The sequence below is a fragment of the Leptonotus elevatus genome, chromosome 1 (genome assembly GCF_054856555.1).
Source record: "Leptonotus elevatus isolate MCC_2025b chromosome 1, RoL_Lele_1.0, whole genome shotgun sequence".
Classification (NCBI taxonomy): Eukaryota; Metazoa; Chordata; class Actinopteri; order Syngnathiformes; family Syngnathidae; genus Leptonotus; species Leptonotus elevatus.
Genome location: NC_141239.1, coordinates 34,315,904 through 34,340,547, shown reverse-complemented (window position 1 = coordinate 34,340,547; position 24,644 = coordinate 34,315,904). Strand labels below are relative to the sequence as shown.

Sequence of the window (24,644 nt, the reverse complement as noted above, 5' to 3'; positions counted from 1 at the left end):
AAAGCCACAAATTAAATTATATCTGTACAATCTGTTTTCACATCACAAAACTGGGGGTCATACTGCTGACTCCACAACGACATTTGAGCATTCACTGCGGCTTGTCAACCACAGACAAGTTAGCGTGCATCAGATTTGTTCATTCGGATCATTTCAAGAATGTACTAAATCTTCAAAGAAGAAAATTGGGTATGTGTCTGACAAAAAATGTAATGGAAGAATGGAAGCTATAATAATAATTTACGTAAAACTGTGTAGTAACAGCTGAAAGTTACAACTTGTCAGAGTTTACAGTTATAACAACAGCAACAAAAACTTCCAAAATAATTAGAACAGTGAGGCCAATTGTTTTGTTTTTGCTGCAGACTGGAAACATTTGGGTTCAACATTAAAAGTTGAATATGAGATAACAGACCAACATTTCAGATTTAATTATTGGAGATTGACAGTAATTCCCATCAAGGGACACATTTATCCCTACCACGAATAACCCCCCCCCCCCCTAAAGTGAGGCATTGGCGACTCCCCAAAAGGTTTATAGCTGTGTGTATTAATAGTTTAAAGCATAAATATAACACAAACAACAATCCCAAAACAGTTTCATAAAATGTTAAACTCACTTTATAACATAAGCCTTAAAGGTAAAGTAAACTCCAACATTAGAGAAAAAAAAACGTTTTTTTAATCACTTGTTTTCTGAAGCTGAGCCATGATTGCTCGTTAAGATGAGCCCTAAGCAACTGGGATGTCGTTTTCAGTCAACAGCAAGTGGCAAAATGGTCGCCCCGTGATGGATAACATTTCGCTTCACTCTCATCTTTAACAGGTAAAGAACATGCTATAACAAACCCATAGCCCGCAACCTGGGCACTTGGGGTGATTGTATTGCCGTTTTTTGTTTGTGTGTTTTTTTTGCCTTTTGAAACTACATTTATACACGTGTGTTGGGCGTCTCAAGGGTCCATAGACTGCGGGTGGGTGGGAGTTACATGTTTGTCTCTTTTATCATTTGTTCTGTGAATAACTTTGTGGTGCTTTTAAAGTATGAAAGGTGATATTTAAATAAAGGTTTGATTGTTTGCCTGATTGATTGATTGAGGTTGAGTTGGATAAAACTCTTGCCGCTGATTGAGTGCTTTATTATTTTGGCATTGTGTTTTGGGTCATTATGTTGCTTGCATGAATCAATTTTGGAGCATCTTTTTTTGTTGTTGCTGCCTTCTTGTGTTACATCGATGAAGATTAATGAGCCCGTCGTAGAAGAAGCCACACAAGCCGTAATAACAACATTACTCTGTGTTCCGCAGACAATTTCCCACCCTCTACATCAGTGTTTCCCAATCACTGTGCCACAATCAGAGGTACGTAACTTATTAGAATAATTGTACAAACCCCAATTTCAGTGAAAGTAGGACGCTGTGTAAAACATAAATAAAAACAGAATACAATTATTTGAAAATCTTTTTCAACCTTTTTTTTTATTTTTTTTTGAATACACTACAAAGACCCGGGGGTCTGGCAATTTGGTGACAAAAAGTAGACTCAATTTTAGACTCACTATTCGTCAACAGGGGACGAGGGATGCGTTGATGACGACAGGCCCGAAAATTGATCCTTTGAAATTTCCGATAGCCGGTCCGCTCCTACTACAGCCAATAACATTTAAATCAGTGGTGTCTAAACTCGGTCCTCGAGGGCCGGAGTCCTGCAGGTTTTGGATGTTTCCCTGCTCCAACGCACCTGTTCCAATGAACAGCATCGTTATCAGGCTTATGCAGAGCTTGCTGATGAGCTTCAGGTGTGTTGGAGAAGAGAAACATCCAAAACCTGCAGGACTCCAGCCTTCGATGACCGAGTTTGGACATCACTGATTTAAATTGAGTTAATGTTAAAAACAATGTCATTACTTCCAGTCCAGCGCCAGCCAATGTGAGTGTCTCCTTGCCCTATCCAATAAGACCGCCATGTCTCTGTGGCTCGGTATCTACAGCATAGTCCAGGGGAAAGCAACCCTGGTCCTTGACAGCCACACTCATCCAACATGGACTTCTCTAGAGCTTGCTGATGAGCTGATAATTTGAATCATCTGTGTTGGAGGAGGGAGACATATAAAACATGGAGGACTGCAGCTCTTGACGACTAGGGTTGCCTACCCGTGTTATAGTTATTTTTTTGTTTTGTACAGATTTGCATATATTTTGACAAAGAGGGGCTGGGGGGGGGGTATACATATTCAAGGCTTAAAGTTAAAAAAAATCCTGAGCCTGAACTTTTTCCGGGGAGCGGTGGTGCAGTATCCAACGTGCCGATTCGTTGTTCGACCGACATCAAGCCATTACTATTCGATTCGTCGCCGTGGATGGACTGGGCATTTGGGAAACTCATTAAATTCTCGATGGTCAGTCCTCCCCAAATGTCAGGTCATCTCTTTCATTATCCATCTATTTTGTATACACTCTAAAAACATTTGGGTCAAAAATAGAACGATCCTTTTGGGTCGATTTGAGTCGAGAAATGGGCCTTTCGGCGTAAAACAACTCATAAATATTGGTCAGATCCTTTACTTGGTTCAAAAAATTGGGTCATTTTGTATAAAACAACCCAGAAAGTTGGGTCAAATTGACCCATAAAGTGTATCGGTTCATTTTGAATCCATAACTGGGTTACTTTTGACCCAAGTATAGCACTGCGGGTTGCAGTCCCTTCTAGTGCTGTAGCTATCGAATATTTTGGTATTCAAATATCCTACGGAAAATTCTATTGAATAATCAGGTATTTGTATAAAAATAATATTTTTGCATGGTGAAAGAACAATTATGAATACAGAAGATATTAAACATATATTTCTACTTCCTAATGATCGACCAACTTTCATTTCTAGATAATCAACTTATTTTTTTAACTTAAAATTAAATTGTGCTTAACAGCACATTATTTAGCACATTATTTTCCTCTCTAGAAAGTTAGGGAGATGTTAGACAAATCTATCCCCATGGATTTTGGAATGACCTTGTGTTATATATTAGGCAACCTCCCTCTCTACCGACTCTTAAAACACATCTTTGTTCTTTGGCGTTTGACTCGGCATGAGACTCATCATTGTTTCAATGTTTTATGGTGCCTGCTGTATTTAATTTATTTATTTATTTAATCTACTTGTGTTATTTTATTGACTTATTCATTTACCCACTTAAGATAATTATTCATTTATTTGTCATGTCTTTATTCCATGACTGATTTTTACTCCATGTACAGCACTTTGTATGAAAGAGTAGTTTTTGGTCTGTGAGACAAAATGACGTCAGAACCACGGTTGTGATTTTGCCGACCATCAACTGCACAATTGAGTGAGCTCGGTTTATTAAACTGATCTCTAGGAACGGCAACTGTGTCCGGCTGTCAGCATCAAAGTGTGCCTATGAAAGGTAGTCCGATGACTCTAGCTGCAGCCGTTAGCACCGTTAGCATGCTAACAATGTAGACGCCTTAAACACTGGCAACAGGCACCGTGCAATACAATGTGAACGTAATTTAGTCTACTTTTAGTGCCCTTAATTGGCGATCCAAGGTGATTTCTGTACAAAGTTGTTTTGTTGACTTTGGCCGCAATAGTTTATGCCGGCAATAAGAACGGCAGACACACATTCTACAGGACGAGTCAAGTCATCTGTTGCGCCTCAACTGGCAAAACGCTCTCAGGAAAAACTTCAAAGCAAAAGCGTTTCTTGTCATTGCCCTCCACATATTACTTAGTATGGGAAGGTTTATTTTGAGGTTGGCTTTCTCTCCGCATCCAGACGTGTCAAGAATTCCCCACATGTAAACTGTTTACTTCGCTGGATTTGTCATTGTGCTATAGCTCTTACGCCGGAAATCCGGCACCGTGCCACAGTACTTTAAGCCCTGCAAATGAGCTCCTTGTTTTTTTCTGTCTTACCGTGTAACTGAAGCTTATTATTTACAAAACAAACTAATCACCTAATACATCAGACCATACTGGAAAAAGTGATTGTTTACCTTGAAGTATGGCTGGTGAGCCACAAGTGAAGGAGCATTGCTTTCCATAGGTGGTTCCCCAGGGACAACTGAATATGGCATGGTAGACATGAGACTGATCAGGCAGGCCGCAGTCGACAGGCTGGCAGCTAACTGCGCGATTCCATAAACCATGAAAACACTCCATCTCCGTCTGTCTCTGGAAGAAGTTGAGGCGCAAAAGTGAGAAAATCAAAATAACATTTTATACGTTACCATATCATGCAATCACTTCATTCCAAAGCGGATTTTAACACGTGTGTTTAAGATGTTTATGCACACTATGGAGATCATATCATTTATAATATTTTTTTTATTTAGTATTGATAGGTTCATTGTCAACTGTAGGGGTGGCAAGGCTGTGTGTAAAGGTGGCAGCTGCGGCCGTTTGCCATCCTGTAAAACCGCCCATGCCAGGTGCCCAATTGAGCCCAATATTCCTTCACAATACAGTTTCTAAAATGCCACCCGCCTCAAAAACGTTAGCTTGAAATTTTACACTCAAGTCCTGCTCGACGTGCTGTACACAATAGCCTCTGCAAGGTAGTTTCAATGCCACAAATGCTGAAAGCAATTATAGCAGAAAACATTTATCTGGAATTTTCCAGTTGTATTTATAATTTTATACACGGATTACACACTGTAAAACAAAAGACGTTATTCATTGTACCTGGTGTGGTGGAATTTCCCTTCCGTTAAGGACAGTGATGCTGAAACCAAAGTGACACTGAACAGTGCAGTGAGACGACTGCCCGCCTCCTACACACCTGCAAGGACACATTTCAATTTTGCTCAGTTTGCACTTTACAATTTTTTTTGTTACACAGGACCTACCTGACAAACGCATCCTCTATCTGGGGAGGACTGCAGCTGTCCATTTGACATGTCTGTCTCAAACAGCTATTGCAGAACACAGTACAAACAGCTTCATGATTTATATTGAGTGGCAATATGTTTATATTGTTACAGTATGTCGTGTGTTGTACGTAGTTAGCTGTGGGAGAGCCCACCCTCTGATGCGCACCCAGTCACGGCGAAGGTGCTGAAGTGGCAGGACGTCCTCAGGGCTATGCCCCCGATTGCCACAGACGAGGAGGAGAAGAGGAGGATGACAGATGAGGTGAGGAAGAAAGGCTGGGAGAGGTCATGGTTCACATTAACCACCAATGGGTTCCGCTGGCATGAGAGGTTATGTGCGCCTTGAATGGAAATACATGTACAATACAGATGACCATAATAATATTTTGGAATACAAGTTCTTGAAAGTACCTAATGAATGATTCTTTCCATTAGTATCAGAAAGCAGGATTGTAGCAGTCCTCTGACAGTGTTCCCCGCTCCATGAGCCATCTGAAGCCAGGTACACCATGACAGAAGCTGCCACTCCAGAATGGGCAAATCCCACCTGTAAAAGTAGTTGGAAAAACATTTCAAATATATTGTCGAATAACAATATTCATATTCATATGTTTGCACAAGCAAACATGTTCAGAGGAGGGACGGAGGAAGAGAAAGCCCTTGATATAGATGTTTATCCTACCCACACGGTCCATTACCAACAATGATTGCTTTAACACAATGGGAAACAAACATTGTAGCTGTTTTTTTCTAGCCTGAAGCATTCAGATAAGAGTAATCACAATGCCAAGGTTCTCCTTCATCAGCAATGATTTTAGAGAGAGAAAGAGAGAGAGACATGTTGCTGCCCATTAATCTGGGAGGAATTGGGAAGGTTATTTTAAACGTATGAACACATTATTTCATGGAGAGAAAAATATAAGGGAACATATACAAGCAGATGCTAATGTTTTCAGGAATCAATGTGACATTCATGTTCACCCCAAGATCAGACTTTTGCAATGCAAAACTATAAAGAAGCAGGGAAAACAAAATGTTCTAACATGGATCAATAAAACTTTGAAACGCAAATGTAAAATATGCCAAACCGAACGGAACTGGAAAATGATTTGTTTGACTTGTATGACTTAAAAAGTGACTGATATGATTAAAGACAGACTATAGCCATCCACACTGAAAAGGAAGAACAGTTACAACATGTCCGTACACAGGCTTACCTTCAGCCAAAATGGATGTTCTAGGTCATTACTTTCATCAGAAATTGCTGTGCAAGGGAACCATGCATCAGTGGGCAGTTTTTCACTCACATCCATGTACTGGTACCTACAGAGCTTTACAAAATAAAAATATACAGTGGGTTTTATAGATTCTCTTTCAAAATTATTGTGATAACAATTTTTGGGCTGAGTTTGACAGCAAAAGATGAATGTGAGACACAAAATGTCAAGCTTGAGACCCGGTGCTGTATGTTCTGTACATCAGGATTGGATACCCAACTTTGAAAATCACAACAGATCACAACTTAGTACATACATACTTAGGCGAACAAATATAATTAAACAGAAAAGGGTATATTTTCGTGAATGGCGGAATTGCATTAGTAATTTGACAGACGAGTGCATTCCCTGTACTAAGACGTTTAGTACTGTAATAAGACAATCTTTTATTTTTGATTATTTTTATTTTTGTACTTTCTTTAGACGTCGGGTAGAAGTTTCAGTAGTAGATGTAATGTGTTGTTGTTGTTAGCATTAGTGCTAACTTGCCCGTAATTGCTGAGACATTATAAGGAAATAAAAATTAAACCTATATCAGTCTGCATATGTACATTCTATTGCATATTGTTTGTTGGTTTAAGGTTCATTTTAACTCAATCAATACAAGAATTAAGAAGAAAACAAAATGATTATTTTCCATCAGATTTCAAGATGACTTCACACGATTTCAAAATTCAGGTTAATGTAACTTTAGCATTGTGAATTACCCCCCAAAAAAGACAACTTGCAAAAGTACTGAGACCGGAAGGAATGGCCACTTCAACTTGAAACGCACCTAAAAGTTTAAAAATCAGATCATGGGTTCTGTAGCAAGGTTATTTTAGTTAACTAAAACTAACTAAATAACAAAAATGAAATATAAATAAATAACTAAATAAAATACAAATTAAAATCCATCCATCCATCCATTTTCTGTACCGCTTGTCCTCACAAGGGTCGCGGGGGTTGCTGGAGCCTATCCCAGCTGGCTTCGGGCAGTAGGCGGGGTACACCCTGTACTGGTTGCCAGCCAATCGCAGGGCACACAGAGACAAACAACCATACTCACAATCACACCTATGGACAATTTGGAGTGTCCAATTCACCTGCCATGCATGTTTTTGGAATGTGGGAGGTACCCAGAGAAAACCCACGCAAGCACGGGGATAACATGCAAACTCCACCCAGGAAGGCCGAAGCCCGGACTTGATCTCACAACCTTTGCACTGGGAGGCCGACGTGCTAACCAGTCAGCCACCGTGCCGCCCACAAATTAAAATGCTTTTTAAAAAAATGAAATCTAAACTACATTTTAGATTTACATAACTAACTAAAACTAACTATAATTATAGTTTAAAAAAAATACTTAATTTTCATCTTTGGTAATTAATTTAATACATGAGCTTCTGGGGTTGATTTTAAATGTGATTTAAGTATATTTATTTCAATATTAACCAAAATAAGAACATTTGACAGTGTGTCGCGGAGAAGTGACGTCATCTAGCAGCAGCCAATAGAAAAGCACATTTGGATGACATCACTCCCAGGTGACAAAAATGCGTGTTTGACTTTAGGCTCATCTTCCCTGCTTTTCCATTTAATTCAGCCGAAACGCAACGGCAGGTAAGAAGGGCGTTGCATTTTTTATTTTATTTATTTATTAAATATTGCACACAAGTAATACACAACACTTTTTAAAAACAAAAACTAATACTAACACTAACTAAAAGTAAGCATTTTTTAAATAACTAAAACTAATAAATAAAAAAACTAACAGCCGCCTAGAAAACTAATTAAAACGAACTAAATTTAAAAAACAAAACGCCAAAATAAAATAAAAACTAACTATAATTCCAAAACTATAATAACACTGTTCTGTAGTAATTACGTTTTTTGTGTGGTGAATTTGTTTTTTTGTTTTTTAATTAATGTGCCACTACAGGTCTCATGTGGCGTTTACAGCCATCTAAGTTTAATGGTTTACGTGTCGTACTTTTTTAAATGATGGTTCGCCAGTGGCAGCGTGGGCAGGACAGTGGTCAGGGTCCTGATGCGAAGCTGTAGCAGTAGATGCCCACTGGTCTGTGTAACCCAAAGGTGTAAAATAACCACAGTCCTGAACACTGGAAACCTGCTCAAACTCTTCACACACGCCGTCCCCATCAAAAACGTAACATTGGCTGGGTTCACCTATTGGAAAAGGAGCATAGGAAAGGAAGATTTATTAAAGAATAAATATCCCGATTTATACATCTGGCAGGACATTTTATCCAAATCTCTGTCAGCGAACCAAATCTGCGCAAATCTAAATTGTATTTTGGTTGGCCACAGTTAATGGTAGCCACGTCAAGTCTACAATGTCAGCCTTTGTGACAACAGACACTAAATAACTCCAAGAAAAAAATGTTTGAACTTCAGTTCATATTTGAAGACCACACCAGGACAATTTTGCTCAGTTGTCATGATGGCTGGATTTACACCGTGAGGTTAACAAGTGCACAATTTAGATGTGTGTCACGGCAGTATAAAAAATAAAGAGAAAAAAATATCAGTCGAGGCCAACTCAATGGTTTCCATCCACCCATCCATTTCCTGAACCGCTTATTCCTCAGGGTCGCGGGGTGTGCGGAGAAACTAAAAAAAATTTTATGTTAAATATTTGTGTTATTTATTTGTTTATTTCCATTGTATCACTGCACATTGTTGATGCTTGTTCAGTTATTTATGTGCAGTTAGAGCATCTTTCATGTTTTCCTTCCTTTCGCTATAGTGCTTGTCCTAAAGTCTATGGCAGGTGACTTTGGGCAAGAGGCTTAGTACTCACAGGACTGACATGAATGTAACAACCCTATCATATAGAGTCATATCACTTATCATAATTGAAGTCATATAGTTCTGAGTTACAGTATATGAAATGCATTGATATACAGTAGGCCTTAAATCTGATTTGATCACATGGACCAGGAGAGTAGATCCAGCAAATACCTGTCTGAAAATATTATTATTATCATTTTAAACTGTATTTTGAATATATAATTAATTTTAATAAGGAGTACAGAAGCATTGGACAACACATGGTATAGTCCATTTAAAGTACAATTAATTAATTTCATGCTGCACAAAACTGTAGACAGACAGAACAAATGTTTAACCATAAACTTTGAGGGTTAATTGGATACATGAATCATGCAGAACTACTCTTTTAACAAAGGGGAAAAAATCTGGATTAAGTCAAAACGTGTAAAGTGAGAGTAATTGGCTTAACGTGTTTTCTACAGAATTGTTAATGCTATAATGATTTCCATCTGTGTTTTATTGTATGTTATTGTAAAAATCAACATGTGTTATGGCACGACTCAATCAAGAAAGCAAAGGTTTTCTCTGCTACTCCCTTTACTAAATTAAGCTTGTGCAAACGGCATTTGTTAACAGGTCTGTCTTCTGGGTATTGGAAATTACCTTTCAGTAGTAGTAGTTTGACTATGGTTGTGCTGGGTGATTCAAGTATTGGTAGTTTTATTTATGTGTTTGTTTGTTTGTTTGTTTAACACCGGTTAAAGATCCTGAGCATTTAAATCAGGTGCGTTGGAGGCGGGCAACATCTAAAACAGGCAGGATTGGAGCCCTTGAGGACCGGAAATGGTGACCCCTGGTCTACAAGGAACCCTTCAGAACACGAATAAAAGGTTCACTTCCTCTTCTTAGCTTGTTTTTGTTTTTTTGTTTTAATACAGCCAAATTTGCATCCAAATGTAGCAAGGATCCCAACCAAGATGAAAAGATGAATGTTCTTATATTAATAAAGTGTTACCACTGCTTCTTGAGACTCACCAATGCAGTTGAAGCCCTTTTCCTTGTGACACTTCTTAGAACAGCCGTCGCTATCTAACAGATTACCATCATCACATTCTTCTGCCCTACAGATACAGTACAGTCACTACCAGCTTCATCTTTATAGATTGCATATTCACATTATAGTCATTGAAGTGTGCATACCCTTGAATGACACCATCTCCGCAGTAGGGCTGCCCATGAGTGTAAAAAAGGGATGGGGAGGAATCACTGAGAAGACCATGAATCTCCACCTGAATCATGTACTCGTACCTTTCTCCCCTTTTTACAGATCTAGAGAGAAAAACATTGACTTGGGATTAGATGTATAGATGAAGTTTCAAGTCCCGCTTCACAATAGCTTTGCACATTAAACACATTTACACAGTCAATAAAACATTGATATGAATGTTGGGCAGAATATGTCTTGAAATTCATTCCTAATTCTTCCAAAATACATTGCCCAGTCAATGCATCCCTCAATATGTCATCTTGCAATATTCAAGGACCTTCATTTCATTTTCATTGTATTAGTTTATTTAACAGGGACAATGAATTAGATATAGACACTAAGCAGAGCTAGCAGCTGATGTTGCGCATACAGAATTTAGCAAATGCTCATTTAAAACCCCCGTCACGATCTACACAATCTAAAACACGTAAAAACAAAGGGTTTGGGGGTTAACATTCTGGGTCAATGTTCCTCGTGTTATTCTACTGTTGCTGTTTGGCCTCTGAATAAATGTCTAAGTGGTTCGGGCGGGAGCAAAGAACAACTTAAGAAAACACAAATGACTAAAGTTGTTTAAACTTAGCAAGTTATGTTTTCTAAGAATGTGGGCCAATTCGGTATATGGCTGAAGGAGCAACAACCCAAGAAAGAAGAAGAATGTAAAAATATGAGAAATGTAACTTTTCACTCTCAGCCAGTGACCTCAACTAGGTCCATTAAGGTACACACTGTAGGGCCAGGTACAGTAGTTGTCATAAATAGAGTTTGCATTTGGTCAAAGTGGAAATGTTTTCTTATTCGTTTATTTTTATTACACTTGAGTCTATATATTTTACAAGTGTATAGCCTACAGAATAGTGTGTTACCTTCTCACTTTGTGTTTTGGTTTTATTTCATTGCTCTAACTTTATATTCAACCGTGATATTAAGGCCAGACAGCCTGGTGAAAATGTGGTTAGAAGGTCAGCCTCTCAGTCAGAAGTTCTGGGTGTGAATTTAGTTTTTGGCTTTTGCATGTTCTCTTCCATCTTTTTTTTCTGGATACTGCGGTTTCCTCCCACATTCCAAAAACTTGCATGCTAGGTTAAATAAAGATTTTAAATTGCCGATAGTTGTTGATGGTTATTAGCTTAGTTGCATCATATGATTGACTAGCAAATATGCCAGGGTCAAGGGTGGACTGTCCATCAGGAAATTTGAGGATGGAAGCAGCTCCCGTCATTCCATTTAAATTCAGTGCATGACGCACGTGGTCTCCATCCATGTGATTGGCAAAGTACATTTAAAAGGAATTGAAAGATTTCCACTTGCAGATGACATAAAATTGGCCGTTATGGAGTGACCAATGGACACCGCCTTCTATACCCGATCGTGCGTCCGTTATGGTACGATGCATGTGTAGGATTTGCACTTTGCAACTTGAGGGTCACTGTTTAAGTCTGGCTGCGGACAGGAAAACAAATAAAATAGCAACTAGTTGCTGGAAAGATGCTTGTCTGCATCCTCACAACTGATTGGGTGTGCTTTTGCAAGGCAACAAACCACTACACCGGTTAAAATTTTTACAAAAGTTCATCTTCTAAATTCGTAGAGTTTTGTTTTTTTCTTTTTAAAGACAAAAGTTTGTAGTTGGTTTTTTTTTAACCTTTACTAGTGTTGGCGTTGGAAGGCGGCAGTCGACGCCGAAATTAGTAAAGGTAAACAAAACTGCTTTTGTCTTTTGCACAAATGCTTTTGAGAAAGACTGCATTCTAGAAGCTTAGCTCAAGCAGAACAGCACTTGGCTTCATCTCCCATTCACAATGACATCTTTCCTTGCATGCCTACAGTACGTGTAGTCGGGTTCTCTGTATGGTGTGCAACAAAAATTTACAGCAGTGTACATTGAATTCTCCTTGATTAATCAAAATCCGTATATACACTATTCTCACCATCCGTTTTTCTTTTTTCTGAGAGAGCTCCGTATTGTTCATTCGGTAATCTTACCAATTCGATGTCATCGTCCTTGCTCTCTTTTCTTTTTTTTTGTATGTGTGTGAGTATGTGCATGAGAATGTGCGTGTGCGTGTGTGCATATGTGCGTGCATGTGAGTGTGTACTCACTAATTCACCTAAAACCTATTAAAAATCCCATACCGTTCACCTAAACCGAATACTTCAGAATCCAGCTAGAGTCGTGAAGTTGTCAGGAGACCCGAGTAAGGATCAAAGAAAAGAAAGAAAAGTGAAATCCAGCACCGACTAGACATCACCTACTACCCACCAGGTTACCAACCAGAATCTTTCATCAACCCCAGAAACATCTATATTCCAACAAATTAGTTTTCCATTTTCTATACACTTTGTCCTTATTAGGGTCGGAAGTGAGATGGTGCCTATCTCAGCTGACTTTTGGGCAAGATGCAAGGTACACCCTGGACTGGTTGCTCATAATCAGTCAAATAAATCAAAACATGCCTGTCTGTTTTGACCACAGTACACTTACTGAAGTAGTAAATTGCCAGACTAAATCCAAGCAGTCACTAGTGTTTATTGCCTTTGATTGCACAATTGGTTCTGATTCAAAATATACTGGCGTTTATGCTGCTTTTTCTGCTGCTGATACTTCTCATCCCACCCCAATCCCTCTTGCACCACTTCATTCTTAGTCTCTTTTCTTGATTCTTATCTTTTACAATTTAATTCATTCCCTTTTCAGGTTGTCACCTGTGATTAATCATTTCTTGCTCCTTCCTATGTCCCTGCCAAAATCACTATTCTCCCAGACTCCAACTAAATTGACCTTCAGTTCCTCATAATTCTACTCCCACCAGTTCATTTTGTACTTGCACGTCGTTACTGGTGTTATATAGGTGAAGTGTTCCTGTTGATATATGACTTGATTTTAGGAGACGCATGAGGCATATTATGACCCTAACCAGAATTTACATAGTGCATACTAGAAAAAAATTAATGAGTACAACATTACAACATTTTTAGTAATTGTTGCAATGTTATTGTCAATCCATCATCCATCCTTCCATCTTCTTCCACTTATCTGGTGAAAGGAAGCCCAGACTTGACTCTCACCAGTCACTTCGTCCAGCCCTTCTGGACATATATCCCTGAGGTGTTCCCAGGCCAATTGGGCGACAGTCTCTCCACTATGTGCTAGGTCATCCTTAGGGTCTGCTCCCAATGGTATGTGCCTGGAACACCTCACCAAGGAGGTGTCCAGGAGGCATTTTGATCAGATGCCCGAGCCACCTCATCTGGCCGCTCTCGATGCGGAGGAACAGCGGCCCTATTCTGAGCCCCTCCCCGGATGACCGAGCTCCTCACCCTATCTCTAAGGGAGAGCCTGCACACCCTTTGGGGGAAACTAATTTTGGCCGCTTGTATCCTGTATTTTGTTCTTTTAGTCACTATGAAGAGCTCATGACCATAGGTGAGCATGGAAATGTAGAACGACAGGTAAACTGAGAGCTTTGCCTTTTGGCTCCACTCCTTCTTCACCACAAAAGGTTGATACAGAAAAAGATTATGAAATATATATAACCCTTCATTCTATAAAAATAATTTAAAAAACCTGCAACTGCGACCAATAATTTTCCTAAAGGGAGAATGATTCATAGAATAATAAAAAATTTAAAAAACAACATACAATTGGCCTTGACAGAGTTCAGTGCTAACTGATAGACTTACTTCTACCTTCACCTTAATGTTTTGGTCAGCTTTGAAATGTTACATCATACATCAATAATCACTTCAAAGTCACCTGTCCGTGAACGTCTGCTGGGTCTGAGGCGATGGCAATTTGCTGTTGAAGGGTGGCCGTCGGTGAATCCGATACAGCAAAGGTTGACAGCCAGAGCAGAAATGACTACCGGGGCCAGAAGACAACATTGCGGCATCAATCTCCATCTTCTCATCAAAGGTGCAGAGCTTTATGGCACTGATGGCAACATTGTTGGTATCAAGGCGCAGGGTGAAGAGCATGTCACAGAAGACGTGCTGTGGTCCAAGGTTGATAGTTTTACCTGTGTCTGTTATCAGCTCTATGTCCGCAATAGCAGGATTATCTGAGAAGTGGTAGATGAATGGAGTGGATGAATACCCATTAGTATTCATTTAAACATGGATACTATTATAGAAGCCTAAATAGCGTTTGGTTTTAACTCTTACATAGCAGATACTCTATAGTGTTAGGTTTAAAAGCATTTTGAAAATTACGGGATTTTATAATTTCAACGTTAAACACCACGCAAAGATTTGCCTTCATCAAGTTGTGATTTAAGTGCACAGTGGGGCATTTTACCAGACATATCATGCATACCACAATATATCAATTGTGGTGATAGATGACGGCAAAATCATATGAATGCTGTCACGGTCCAAATAATTCTGGACTATACTATTTTCCCATGCAAAAGTCATCTAAGCATGCCTTTATGGATTTGAACTGGGCCAGTCTTTCTAAATAAACAAAGCCTTCTACGAAACTCCCACAGGTTTGAAAGCATAGAACTTTACAAATGTTCTATTGTTGATATAGTGTGCCACTGTACAATACAAATTATAAAGTGAGACTTACTTGTTGAGACAAATGTAATCCAGAGAGTAAGAGTATGTGGGACAATGGGATAGCGAAATTTCAGCGTAAGGGTGCAACCCTCTGTTTCAGGACAAGGTGATGTTACATTAGCATCATAAAGGCTGAGTTCAGGACTCCATGCTTGGAGACTCGGCTCACATGGCTGCTCAACATCGGGTGGGCCTGGAGTTTAAAAACACAACACAAAATATTTTCTTTCTTATGTAACATACAGTATTTGGACGTGGTATCACAGTCAATCAGTTTAGTATTGATTACATTTAGACATGACCAGGGATGTCCAATGTATGGCCTGCAGGCAAGAATTGGCCCGTCACTGAAGTATTAAGAATTCAATTCTAAATAGTTGAGATTTTTGGATTTAATATTTTTGTATCATTATGTAGAGCAAATAAATAAAGCTTTCTTTAATAAATATTTTTAAATGCATAATTTTATGTTAATTTATTTCTGGTAATAAATATATTTATTTAAAAAGTCTGAACAGCTGTTTGGGAGACCAGACCAGCAGAGCAGAGCCAAGAGAGCCAGAATTACCATCACTATTGGGAGAGGTGCATTGACTCCACAGTGACTAAAATTGTTTAAAAAAAGGGGTGGGGGGGTTATAAAACATGCAGGAGCGGGCGAGTACTAATACCAGGTATTGGTATCGTGCTACAGTATAGGTACTTGTGACAGTGGTTGATACCAGTATCAGCCTCCCTCTTGTGGCCATTTTACATTCAGGAACTAGACATTCAGAATGAGAAGAATTGAAAAATACTATAAATTTGACGCAACTTTCAGGATTAATGCTATACTATTGGGATATATAGGTCTTTCTTTAAAGTATCTGTCATTGTGTTGTTTTGTTTTGTTTTGGGGGGAAGCGGGGTAGGGTTCGAATTTTATGTATCAAAAGTAATAGCGGTATCAGTATCGGTAACTACTCAAGAGTTGAGTACTTGTAGTGGTATCGGTCTGAAAAAGTGTGGTATCGAACATCCCTAAAATATATATTACTGTATCTGTACCTCCATCCAGATTGAGATCATCTTTCGTTTTACCCTTTCTCCTACACAAAGTTTTGTGAAAATTGGTATTGGTATCCTATTTTTTTCATATTCATGCTGTATCTACCCACCTTCACTTACATGTCAAGATGAATGTTATGGAAAAGGTACATAATAAAAAAAAAAGTTAGTGGTGGCCTATAAGACTTTTTCTTAACACTAACTGTATGTTACGTAAACCAGCATCAATTGTTTGACTGACCAATAGCCTCATCAGGTGCCCAGTAGCCAGACGTGTCACAGATGCGAGATGAGGCCGCCTCATAGGCATATTGGTGGAAAACACCGTCTTTCTCACATTCCCCACAGTTGACGGCAGCCACGTGGGAGGGGGAGCTAGGGTAGGAGAAAAAACATTAGGGTTATTTTTGCTTGCATCAATAATAGGGCCATGTTTGATACAACATCAATGTGTAATTTGGTCAAAATTTGTAAGACTTATTTTTATTTTTTTCAAAGCCACAGAAGATTTTAGGTCAAATCATTAGCATGCATGATGTCATTTGAGGGTTGATTGGCAAAAGAAAAAAAAAAGAGAAGCAGTTATAAATCCTGGTCGTGGCGTAGTTTCTAGCCGAAGTTGCCGGTCCTCGAGTAATCCTATCCAGCCTGTTTTCCATGTCTACCTCAGCCAACACAGCTGAGGGTCGCATTGTCAGACTTTATGCAGAGCTTGCTGATTAGCTGATCGTTTGAAACACCTGTGTTGGCTGAAGGAGACCTGAAAAATAGACTGGATTGGAGTACTCAAAGACCACGGTTGAGAACCACTGGGCTAGCTGCTTTGTGGATTTCACTTGTTTTTAAAGGTAGCAAGTTTTACTGATTCAAAATCAAACCTTTTGTTTTTTTAAGTGGCAATTGTGATTGTTTAAAAATTAGATACATTTGCGTACAGCTGCAAGTAAAACAATGTGAATGAATTAACTCAAATACGATTTTGTCAATAGCATAATGAGTTTGATAGTTAAAAAACGTCTTGACATATTTATTAGCCATTAGCAGTGTTGTCACTAACCCATTACGAAGTAACACATTATTGTAACCTGATTACTTTCTTTCAATAACGAGCAATCTAACACGTTCATTCTTCCAAACCTGTAATCTGATTCAAGTTACTTTCCTAAGTGGCTGTACGTTACTACTTTTTTATTACCTCATAATGTATGTAGAATATTTTGTTGTCCATTTTGAAGATAATTTCGAGGAGAAAATGTTTCTCTTGCATTTGGGAGTGACGTCACATCGCATGTCACGTTTTCTCAGTGGAAGACGCAACGCTGGGTCTTGTGTACCAATATGCGTGAGCGCTCGGAGTCTGGCCAAAACAATAGCGTCACGACGTAGAAACGGGTGCATTTGCTTATTGGAAATACAGCCATTACTTCGCATTTTTCTCCAGTAAAGATGACAAAAACCTCTCAGTGCGTTGCAAACATTGCGCTGGCTCAAAAGCTAAAAACTCCACATCCAATTTGAGGAAACACTTGTTATCACAGCACAGCGCGATACAACTTGAAGCAAAGCCGACAGGTAAGGAGACAGCCAGTAGTTCTACAGGGACTTTACCCCCCCCCCCTGGCACGCAAACAGATGAAGCTGGATTTTAGTAAAAGAGCAAGTGGGAGTGAGCTGAAAAAAGTTGGTCGGGCGATATATTACAGAGGAAATGTGTCCATTGAGTACTGTTGACTCGCCCTCTTTCCGTGCAATAATAGTGTAACGTCTTGCAAGAACGCCACCAGCAAACGTTGGTTGGGATGTCACCCTTTTATTTATCTTAACAAACGCTACTGTAGGTCGTAGCCGACGCCGGAAAATGGAAATACAACTCACGAGGGCTAGCAAAAAAGCCAAGACCAAACACATGTAACCAACCCGCACGTAACGTCCCTCTTCTCCCGCGAGACCTGTGTTGCGTTTACTAACAGGATATAAGAATGCTAAACGGAAATGGCAACACCGGAACACACAACACACTTATTAATTCGTTACACTAAAAAATATTCCTACTCGCAATAATGCTGAGCTGAACCACACAGTGTCTTTCTCATCATACTTCGAGAAAGAGCATGCCAGAGCTCAGTTACTTTGTCAATAAAGTAATCAGTAAAGTAACTAGATTACTTTTTTGAGGAGTAATCAGTAATCAATATTCACATTACTTTATCAAGTAATCTGTGACAACACTGGCCATTAGTGATCCACTTCACTGGTTTATTATACAAGTACTTTAACAGCACACCATAGGTGTAATGATATACCCACATCAATCATGTTTGTTCAAGATGCCATGTTAAATTTAAAGCACAATCAGGGATTAGTGTAACACAAACAAAACAATCAAAAACATACAAAATGCAGTTCAGTACCTTTCATAGAGTGGCCCCGTTAATGGTGCACCCCAATAAATAGAGACTGAATCTGGACTCTGGTCAGTCACTATTGCTGGCAAAGGGATGACACCAGGTCGACGTTCCGTCAACCAGTTATGATAGACCATGTCAAGATAACAGTGCATCCTGGCCACTTGGTTGGGAGTAAAATGATTGGTGCAGTTATCATCTATTAAATGGTACAAAAAAAAGAACATTTATTAAGTAATCATTCGGAATTATGTTCAAATTCAAACCTTCATCAACTTCATCCAGTAGCTGGTATGGTAAATATTCAGAGGAAGGTGGTAAGTAAGATAGATCAAATGTATTTTTGTCTAGCACTCGTACTAATTTTTTACCAATTTGCTCACCTGTGTAACTCATGTAATTACTATAGGGGGTGTCTTGATACGTGGTGGCTCCACATGTATCATTTACAGCTCCTGGATCATGGCAGGCTTTGGATTTGGGCGTTGGTGCAGTGTCAGCACAAAGATCTCCGGTTTCCATGGATGGGGTTGTTTCCTACATACACACAGGACAGAACAAATAAACAAACACAATTAAATGAAATTTACATTACACAGACAACAAATGACAAGCCAATTTCTTTCATCTTATTTTTCAATATAGAAAAAAGGCTGTAGCCAATTTTCCACATGAATTCACAATTTAATGTTTTTTCCTCTATAAAGAAAATGTGGAACCATCTAATGTAAACAAAGTCTCATTAAAGGTGCAGATTGCAGTTTCACCTGACATGGGTCATCACAGGAGTCTCGTTCGCTCACTCCCTTGAAGACATGGTACAGTCCAAATATGTGGCCCATTTCATGGATCATAGTGTTGTGGTGTCCACTTGTGCCGAAGTAGGATGGGCTCAGCACCATTCCACCTGAGGAACAGAGCTAAATATTCTTACTAAGCTTTAAGTATTACAGTATTATGACTTAAATTGTAGTGAATAGACTGACTGTTGAATTATCAGAGTCTGTTTGACTAAACTCTTAATTGCCTTTATCTCTACCAGAGGGATGAACGCTACGGTTACCTCATTTAGAGAAAAATCCCAAATGCTTACACTGGCAAAGGTGTGAGATGATCATTTGTATTAAAATGTTAAATTTTTTGTTAAATTTGTGGCAGTTCATTTTAAATCCTAAAGTGGAATTGTAACATTTAAATTGTGTCCAGGGAAGGCGTTATTGATCACCTAGATTGAGATTAACTCAACAGAGTGTAACTGTTGACTAACTAATTAACTCTGCCTTGCACCTGCGCCAGTTTGAGAGACAAGTCAGTGCATTTCCCTCCTCCTTTGCCTTGCTTACCTCTAGGGTTTGGGCGTTTGGGCCCATGAAGTCATTTTCACTCAGAGAAGAGTCTGTGGTCAACCGTAACATGCTTCAAATGCTCTCTTCAAAAGAGGTGTTTTCAATTAGTCAAGGCAAACCTTTTACGAGTCAACTTTGCGTCTGAAAGAGTTATTGTCATGGTTCGGATCTCAGCCCTGTCGTGCTCTTTTTTTTTTGTCTTTTGGTTTATTCCTGGTTATATTTGTGTTTTCGTAGTCCTTGCCTTTTTTGTTCTTTGTATTATCCTTGCATTTTTGCAAGCGTTTTCCGTTAGTTAGTTATTCCTTGCCTTTTGCGAGTGTTTTTTCGTTGTCTGATAGTCCTTGCCTGCGTGCAAGCATTTTTTATTATATGTTATTATATTTTCCTTACCTGAGCCTACGTTTCTGAGATTTTCTATCGACCTCGGTCGATACCGAACACTCCTGTAGTGTTAATTTAACTCTGCTTCGTAAGTCAAATATGTAACCATTTTTAAAGTGTTGATTTAACTCTGGAAAGTGTGGAGCTATATAAACTCTGAAAAATAGTTTAAATCAGCACTGGACTTTTTACTAAACTAATAACAATGGAATGGAAAAGAATCATAAGCAGAATCATCTTTATTGGCCAAGTAAAAACTTGCAATTTTTCTGTGGCTACACTACTATTGCAGTAACTATGACAACTAAAACAAACAAAGACGTGACACATAAGTACAGAGATTCTTTACCTAATGAGAGTGGGTACCATTAGTGCTGTAATACCAATCAATGACATCTGTGCAAAAAATGCAGAAAGTCACCAAGTAAAGATAACGTGACAAGTAGCGCAGTAATTTCAATAAAATCAGTTGTGCAGATGAAGCAGATAATCATTGCACCATTTAAAGTGAGCAGTACTGCATACAACTTTGATTGTGCAATGTGCAGTGTTTTGTGAATTTGGCTGGGCGCTACGGCTGACACAGCTGCATACATTATCCATTAAATAATGGTGCCTTAATAACCTAGCGGCTAGCTTAAAAATGAACCAATTTGGATTATTTGTAACCCAACTGTTTTTAAGTGTGTAACTTTCACCTTGTCTCCACAGTCAGAGCGGTAAAAGCACGCTGCAAGCAGCCGCAGTGTACTCTAAATAATGTATGCCTCCATGCTATCAGCATTTGGGTTGAGTTCACGTTTTGACACCAACACCACAAAATTACAACAGTTATGTCCATATTCAGGCCCTTTGCCCTAAATTTTAAGTTGCACACGATTGAGCCAAGTCTGATGACTTTGTAGCATACAGACTGTCAACTCTGCCTTTTGTACTTAAAATGCCAAGGCAAGATATCTTGCTTAACCATACATTAGTCCTTTGGGTCAAATTGTACAGTTTCAAGAAAATGGAAAAAGATGAGTTCTTCAAAATGTGGTCAACCAGATGTGTTGGATTTGTATTCATTATTTAATTTAGATCATGACGGACAATTGAGAAATAAAATGTTAAATACAATAATTGTGCTCTCTGTTTCTATACATTAGTCAGAATTACAACTACTCTACAAAAATAGAATGCTGATGTCATTCATTGTCAATCCATATCAAAGAAATTCTGTAAGATGGAGAATGTTACAAAGGTTTTGCATGTATATATTAACTTTCCAAAGGTCAAAACAATACTTCAGTGTTCCTTGGCATAGATTCTACAAGATTTGTGTTATGTTGGTGCAATGTGGTGGCACAAAAAAAGAGGAAAGGTAAAAAAACTAATTAGGAACAGCTGTTTAGTGAGAATGCGTGGCAACTGTACCGAGCCCACACTGGTGTATCTATGTTTTCTTGTTGGGTTGGTTTGCCTTTTCCAGTGGAAAGTGCTCTAATGATTGGGAGAGGAAAGTGGCAATATGCCAGGAAATCTTGTGCTCACCATCTTGTTTGGACAATAACAAAGCATACACCATAATAGAAGATGCCAAATGCAAAAACCGAAGAGCTAAATGAGAGAACAAGAACTACGCACATTTCACCATCGCCATTTCAACCTTATCAAAGACTGTATCTTCCAAACTTGTTTCTGTAAATCAAATGGCTTCCATTTATCCATCCATTAAATCAACCAAAGAAGTGAGGTCATTAACTCTCTCTCCCTCTCTCTCTCTCTCCCCCCTCTCTCTCCCTCTCCATTATTTGGTGGAAATAATATCATTGTCTTACCTTGATGTGTAAGCGCCTCCTTGGCCCATGGCCAAGTTGCAGCTCCCGCCAGCTCTTCTCGTACAGAGTTGCTGGCAAAGAAAACATTAAGGGTGTCGGTGCCACTCAGGTGAAGCTCCTCTTTAAGCTCTTTCACACTCATATAGGCCCTGTTGAGGAGGAAAAGGTGAAAGAAAAATACTTATTGGTGACAATCATTCAAACAAATGAGAATTCAAATCAAAGTGGCTCCCTGAACGTTCATCCCCTTTCTATACCACTTATTTTATGCTAGATCATGGAGGGGCTGGAATCTTTTCCAGCGAGAGGTCGGGTGTTTGTTTGTTTTTTATCATCATACAAGGCAAGGGGGTCAAAGTCATTTTTGTCACAGGTTACATCATAATCATGGCTTCCCTTAAAGAAGTGATTCTCAAAGTTTGGTACTATTGCTGTAAGTGGGTTCCCTCTAGTGATATGTAAAAAAAAATCAATGCCTCAGTACAATTCTGTTGTTTTTAACTTTTAAGTACAATAGGCTGTTTGTTTTCAAACTTTTAATCAGGTACAATTTATATTTAACACTTACATAATAATTGTGAAAAATTTGACTGAGTCATCAACCAATTTTCCTTACTACTTATCCTGTTTGTTCAGGGTGCTCTATTCCAGCTGACTGTGGGCAAAAGGTGGCCTGGACTGGTGGCCTTTTATTAGAAAGAGACATTCAAACTGCCACATGGGTTGGAACTGAAAATAACTCTGCCTGCACCTAAATCAGACAAGTGAAGAGCATACTCTTTCCAAAGACAGTACTGACAGTCAATTGGGCCACATTTTAATGATTGATTTTTATGGGTCCACAGTGTACATCAAACTGTTCATATTTTTGGTGAAAGGGAAGGATTTCCTAACCAGAAATACTGACTACTGATACTGACTGATACTGTAATCCAGTAGAGGTAATGCACTGACAATGTTTTTCATTTGTCAATATTCTTTACAGCCTTCAATGTAAATCATGGACCTTTTAAAGATTGAAATGATCAGACCCTAGTATGCAACACTCGATCTGCAACAATAGTGGCTATATTATTTTTATTTTATTTCACCTCTATAGATTTACCACTCCTAAATCCTCCAGTGCAGGGTGAAATGTTTGGTCATAAAAACGAATCATACAAATTTATGTCTGGTCTTGTTTGGACCACATAAATACTAGCATGTGTAACATTATATTCCTCACTACTTGAGAATTTACAGTCTTAAACTTCACGATATTTGAGTCCCATTTCTACAAGCAACTTCAGCTATGTTAGCACATGCAAACGCCTACAATTAAAGCTTGTGTTTGGGTTTGGATACAGTATGTATATCATTCCATTCATGTTTTTTTTTTGTGACCCATAGAAGCATGGGTTCCACGAGACAATTCAAGGGGTGTTGTGACATCAAACATCGTAAAAGCAAATGTTTTACCGCCCTGTTCCATCAACGGTAAGCAAAGGAAACGGAAAGATAAATCAATTGTTGCTGCTTTTAGCGCGCAGGGGCAACTCCATCCAAAATGAGAGCCAACCATCTTGGGCCCTGTTCACACACTCTGCAGGCCACAAATAATTTGGTCATCTAACTGTCCACAGATGCAAGTGAAAAGATCAGATTTGTTGTGACCAGCCTCTGATTTATTGTCAAAGGTTTCTATGGTAATGCCATGGGTGTTATAACATCCCAAGAATATGTATGCATAGTGGGAAAATGACCAAATACAACATCTACCTGAAATATCAAAGGCTAAACTTGACTTTGATGTTTATTGGAACGTCATAACATTTGCTGCAGTATACGTCTCGTTGCTGGCCTGTCTATGAACTCACGTCCTTGGGCACAGACATCGCTCTCAACACCATAGTCCCTTGTATGAATGTGAAACCTTATCAACCCTGTCTATTACCATACTACGTGCACTTTTGCGCTCAAGTGGCAATTTCATGGCGGGTGAATTGTGCGGCAGTATTTTACTAATACAAATAGCAGTGTTTTGAGCCTCATTCAAAACAGCCTTCATAGTGCAGCATATGACAACATCCGCATTGAAGACACATCTGTAGAAATTTCTGATTCCAGAGTTTTGGATATTTCTCACAAATAAACGTATATATATATATATATATATTTTTATTTTTTTATTTTTTAAACCTTAGCAAACAGACAGTGAAAAGATCCAATCAGCGAAGAGCAGAGATGATGTCATAAAAGTGGGACATAAAAACATGGACATACCGGTACATATGAACTATATAATGTTTATTCATATGTAAGTCTTTGAGTAAACAGTAGCGATGTGCAAATACGGAGTAAATTCAGCATGGCTACTCGAAGAGAATGACAGTAGTGAATGATGTGGTTGCTGTGGTAAAAACGTAATGATTTGTGTGATGATGGACTTCCGGTGACGAAGAGTGACGTTGCTCACGAAGAATACATCACAGCACATGAATTTGAATGCACGGTTCGTTTTGAGCTGGGCTGAAATAGCTTTCAATGGCCGAGTGACCAGACCAACTTTACTTTGTTCAAGAAAGTGGGTGTAGCTTGCCAGGCTTAACAAATTTAGGGGAGCACAGGATAAATTGACTTGCAAAGTGAATATTCACATTCATTTTACGCCATTGTCATTGTATTACTGATAAATACTACAATGTTTTAATATGTTTCTATGCAACTGGAACGATAAGAGGTTAAATACTAAAAATGTCAAGTTAATGTTTAGATCAAAAGTGCAAATATTATTTGCTATCAGCAAATTTTGCACTCTGCATACACATGTTTGTGGGTATCGACAAGAGAATTTGCAGTTGAATTGTGCAGGCAGCGTTGGTTCAGTT

The 24,644-nt window shown here is 38.8% G+C and overlaps 1 protein-coding gene across 2 annotated transcripts in view; it reads right to left on the bottom strand.

Annotated features, from left to right (window-relative positions):
• pappa2 (pappalysin 2) overlaps positions 1 to 24,644 on the bottom strand; it is a 50,042-nt gene that overhangs the window by 16,588 nt on the left and 8,810 nt on the right. For both annotated transcript variants that reach the window (XR_015097045.1, XM_086094459.1), the window contains exons 5-20: positions 21,778 to 21,926; positions 18,995 to 19,134; positions 18,611 to 18,764; positions 18,234 to 18,426; positions 16,064 to 16,197; positions 14,786 to 14,968; positions 13,970 to 14,273; positions 10,146 to 10,274; positions 9,981 to 10,066; positions 8,143 to 8,339; positions 6,111 to 6,224; positions 5,305 to 5,440; positions 5,060 to 5,234; positions 4,870 to 4,935; positions 4,706 to 4,802; positions 4,018 to 4,195 (exon numbers count right to left, since the gene is read on the bottom strand). Coding sequence is in view for 1 of the 2 variants with exons in the window: in XM_086094459.1 (XP_085950585.1) it covers positions 4,018 to 4,195; positions 4,706 to 4,802; positions 4,870 to 4,935; positions 5,060 to 5,234; positions 5,305 to 5,440; positions 6,111 to 6,224; positions 8,143 to 8,339; positions 9,981 to 10,066; positions 10,146 to 10,274; positions 13,970 to 14,273; positions 14,786 to 14,968; positions 16,064 to 16,197; positions 18,234 to 18,426; positions 18,611 to 18,764; positions 18,995 to 19,134; positions 21,778 to 21,926 (2,435 nt within the window). In the remaining variant the exon portion in view is untranslated. The remainder of the gene's footprint in view (positions 1 to 4,017; positions 4,196 to 4,705; positions 4,803 to 4,869; positions 4,936 to 5,059; positions 5,235 to 5,304; positions 5,441 to 6,110; positions 6,225 to 8,142; positions 8,340 to 9,980; positions 10,067 to 10,145; positions 10,275 to 13,969; positions 14,274 to 14,785; positions 14,969 to 16,063; positions 16,198 to 18,233; positions 18,427 to 18,610; positions 18,765 to 18,994; positions 19,135 to 21,777; positions 21,927 to 24,644) is intronic.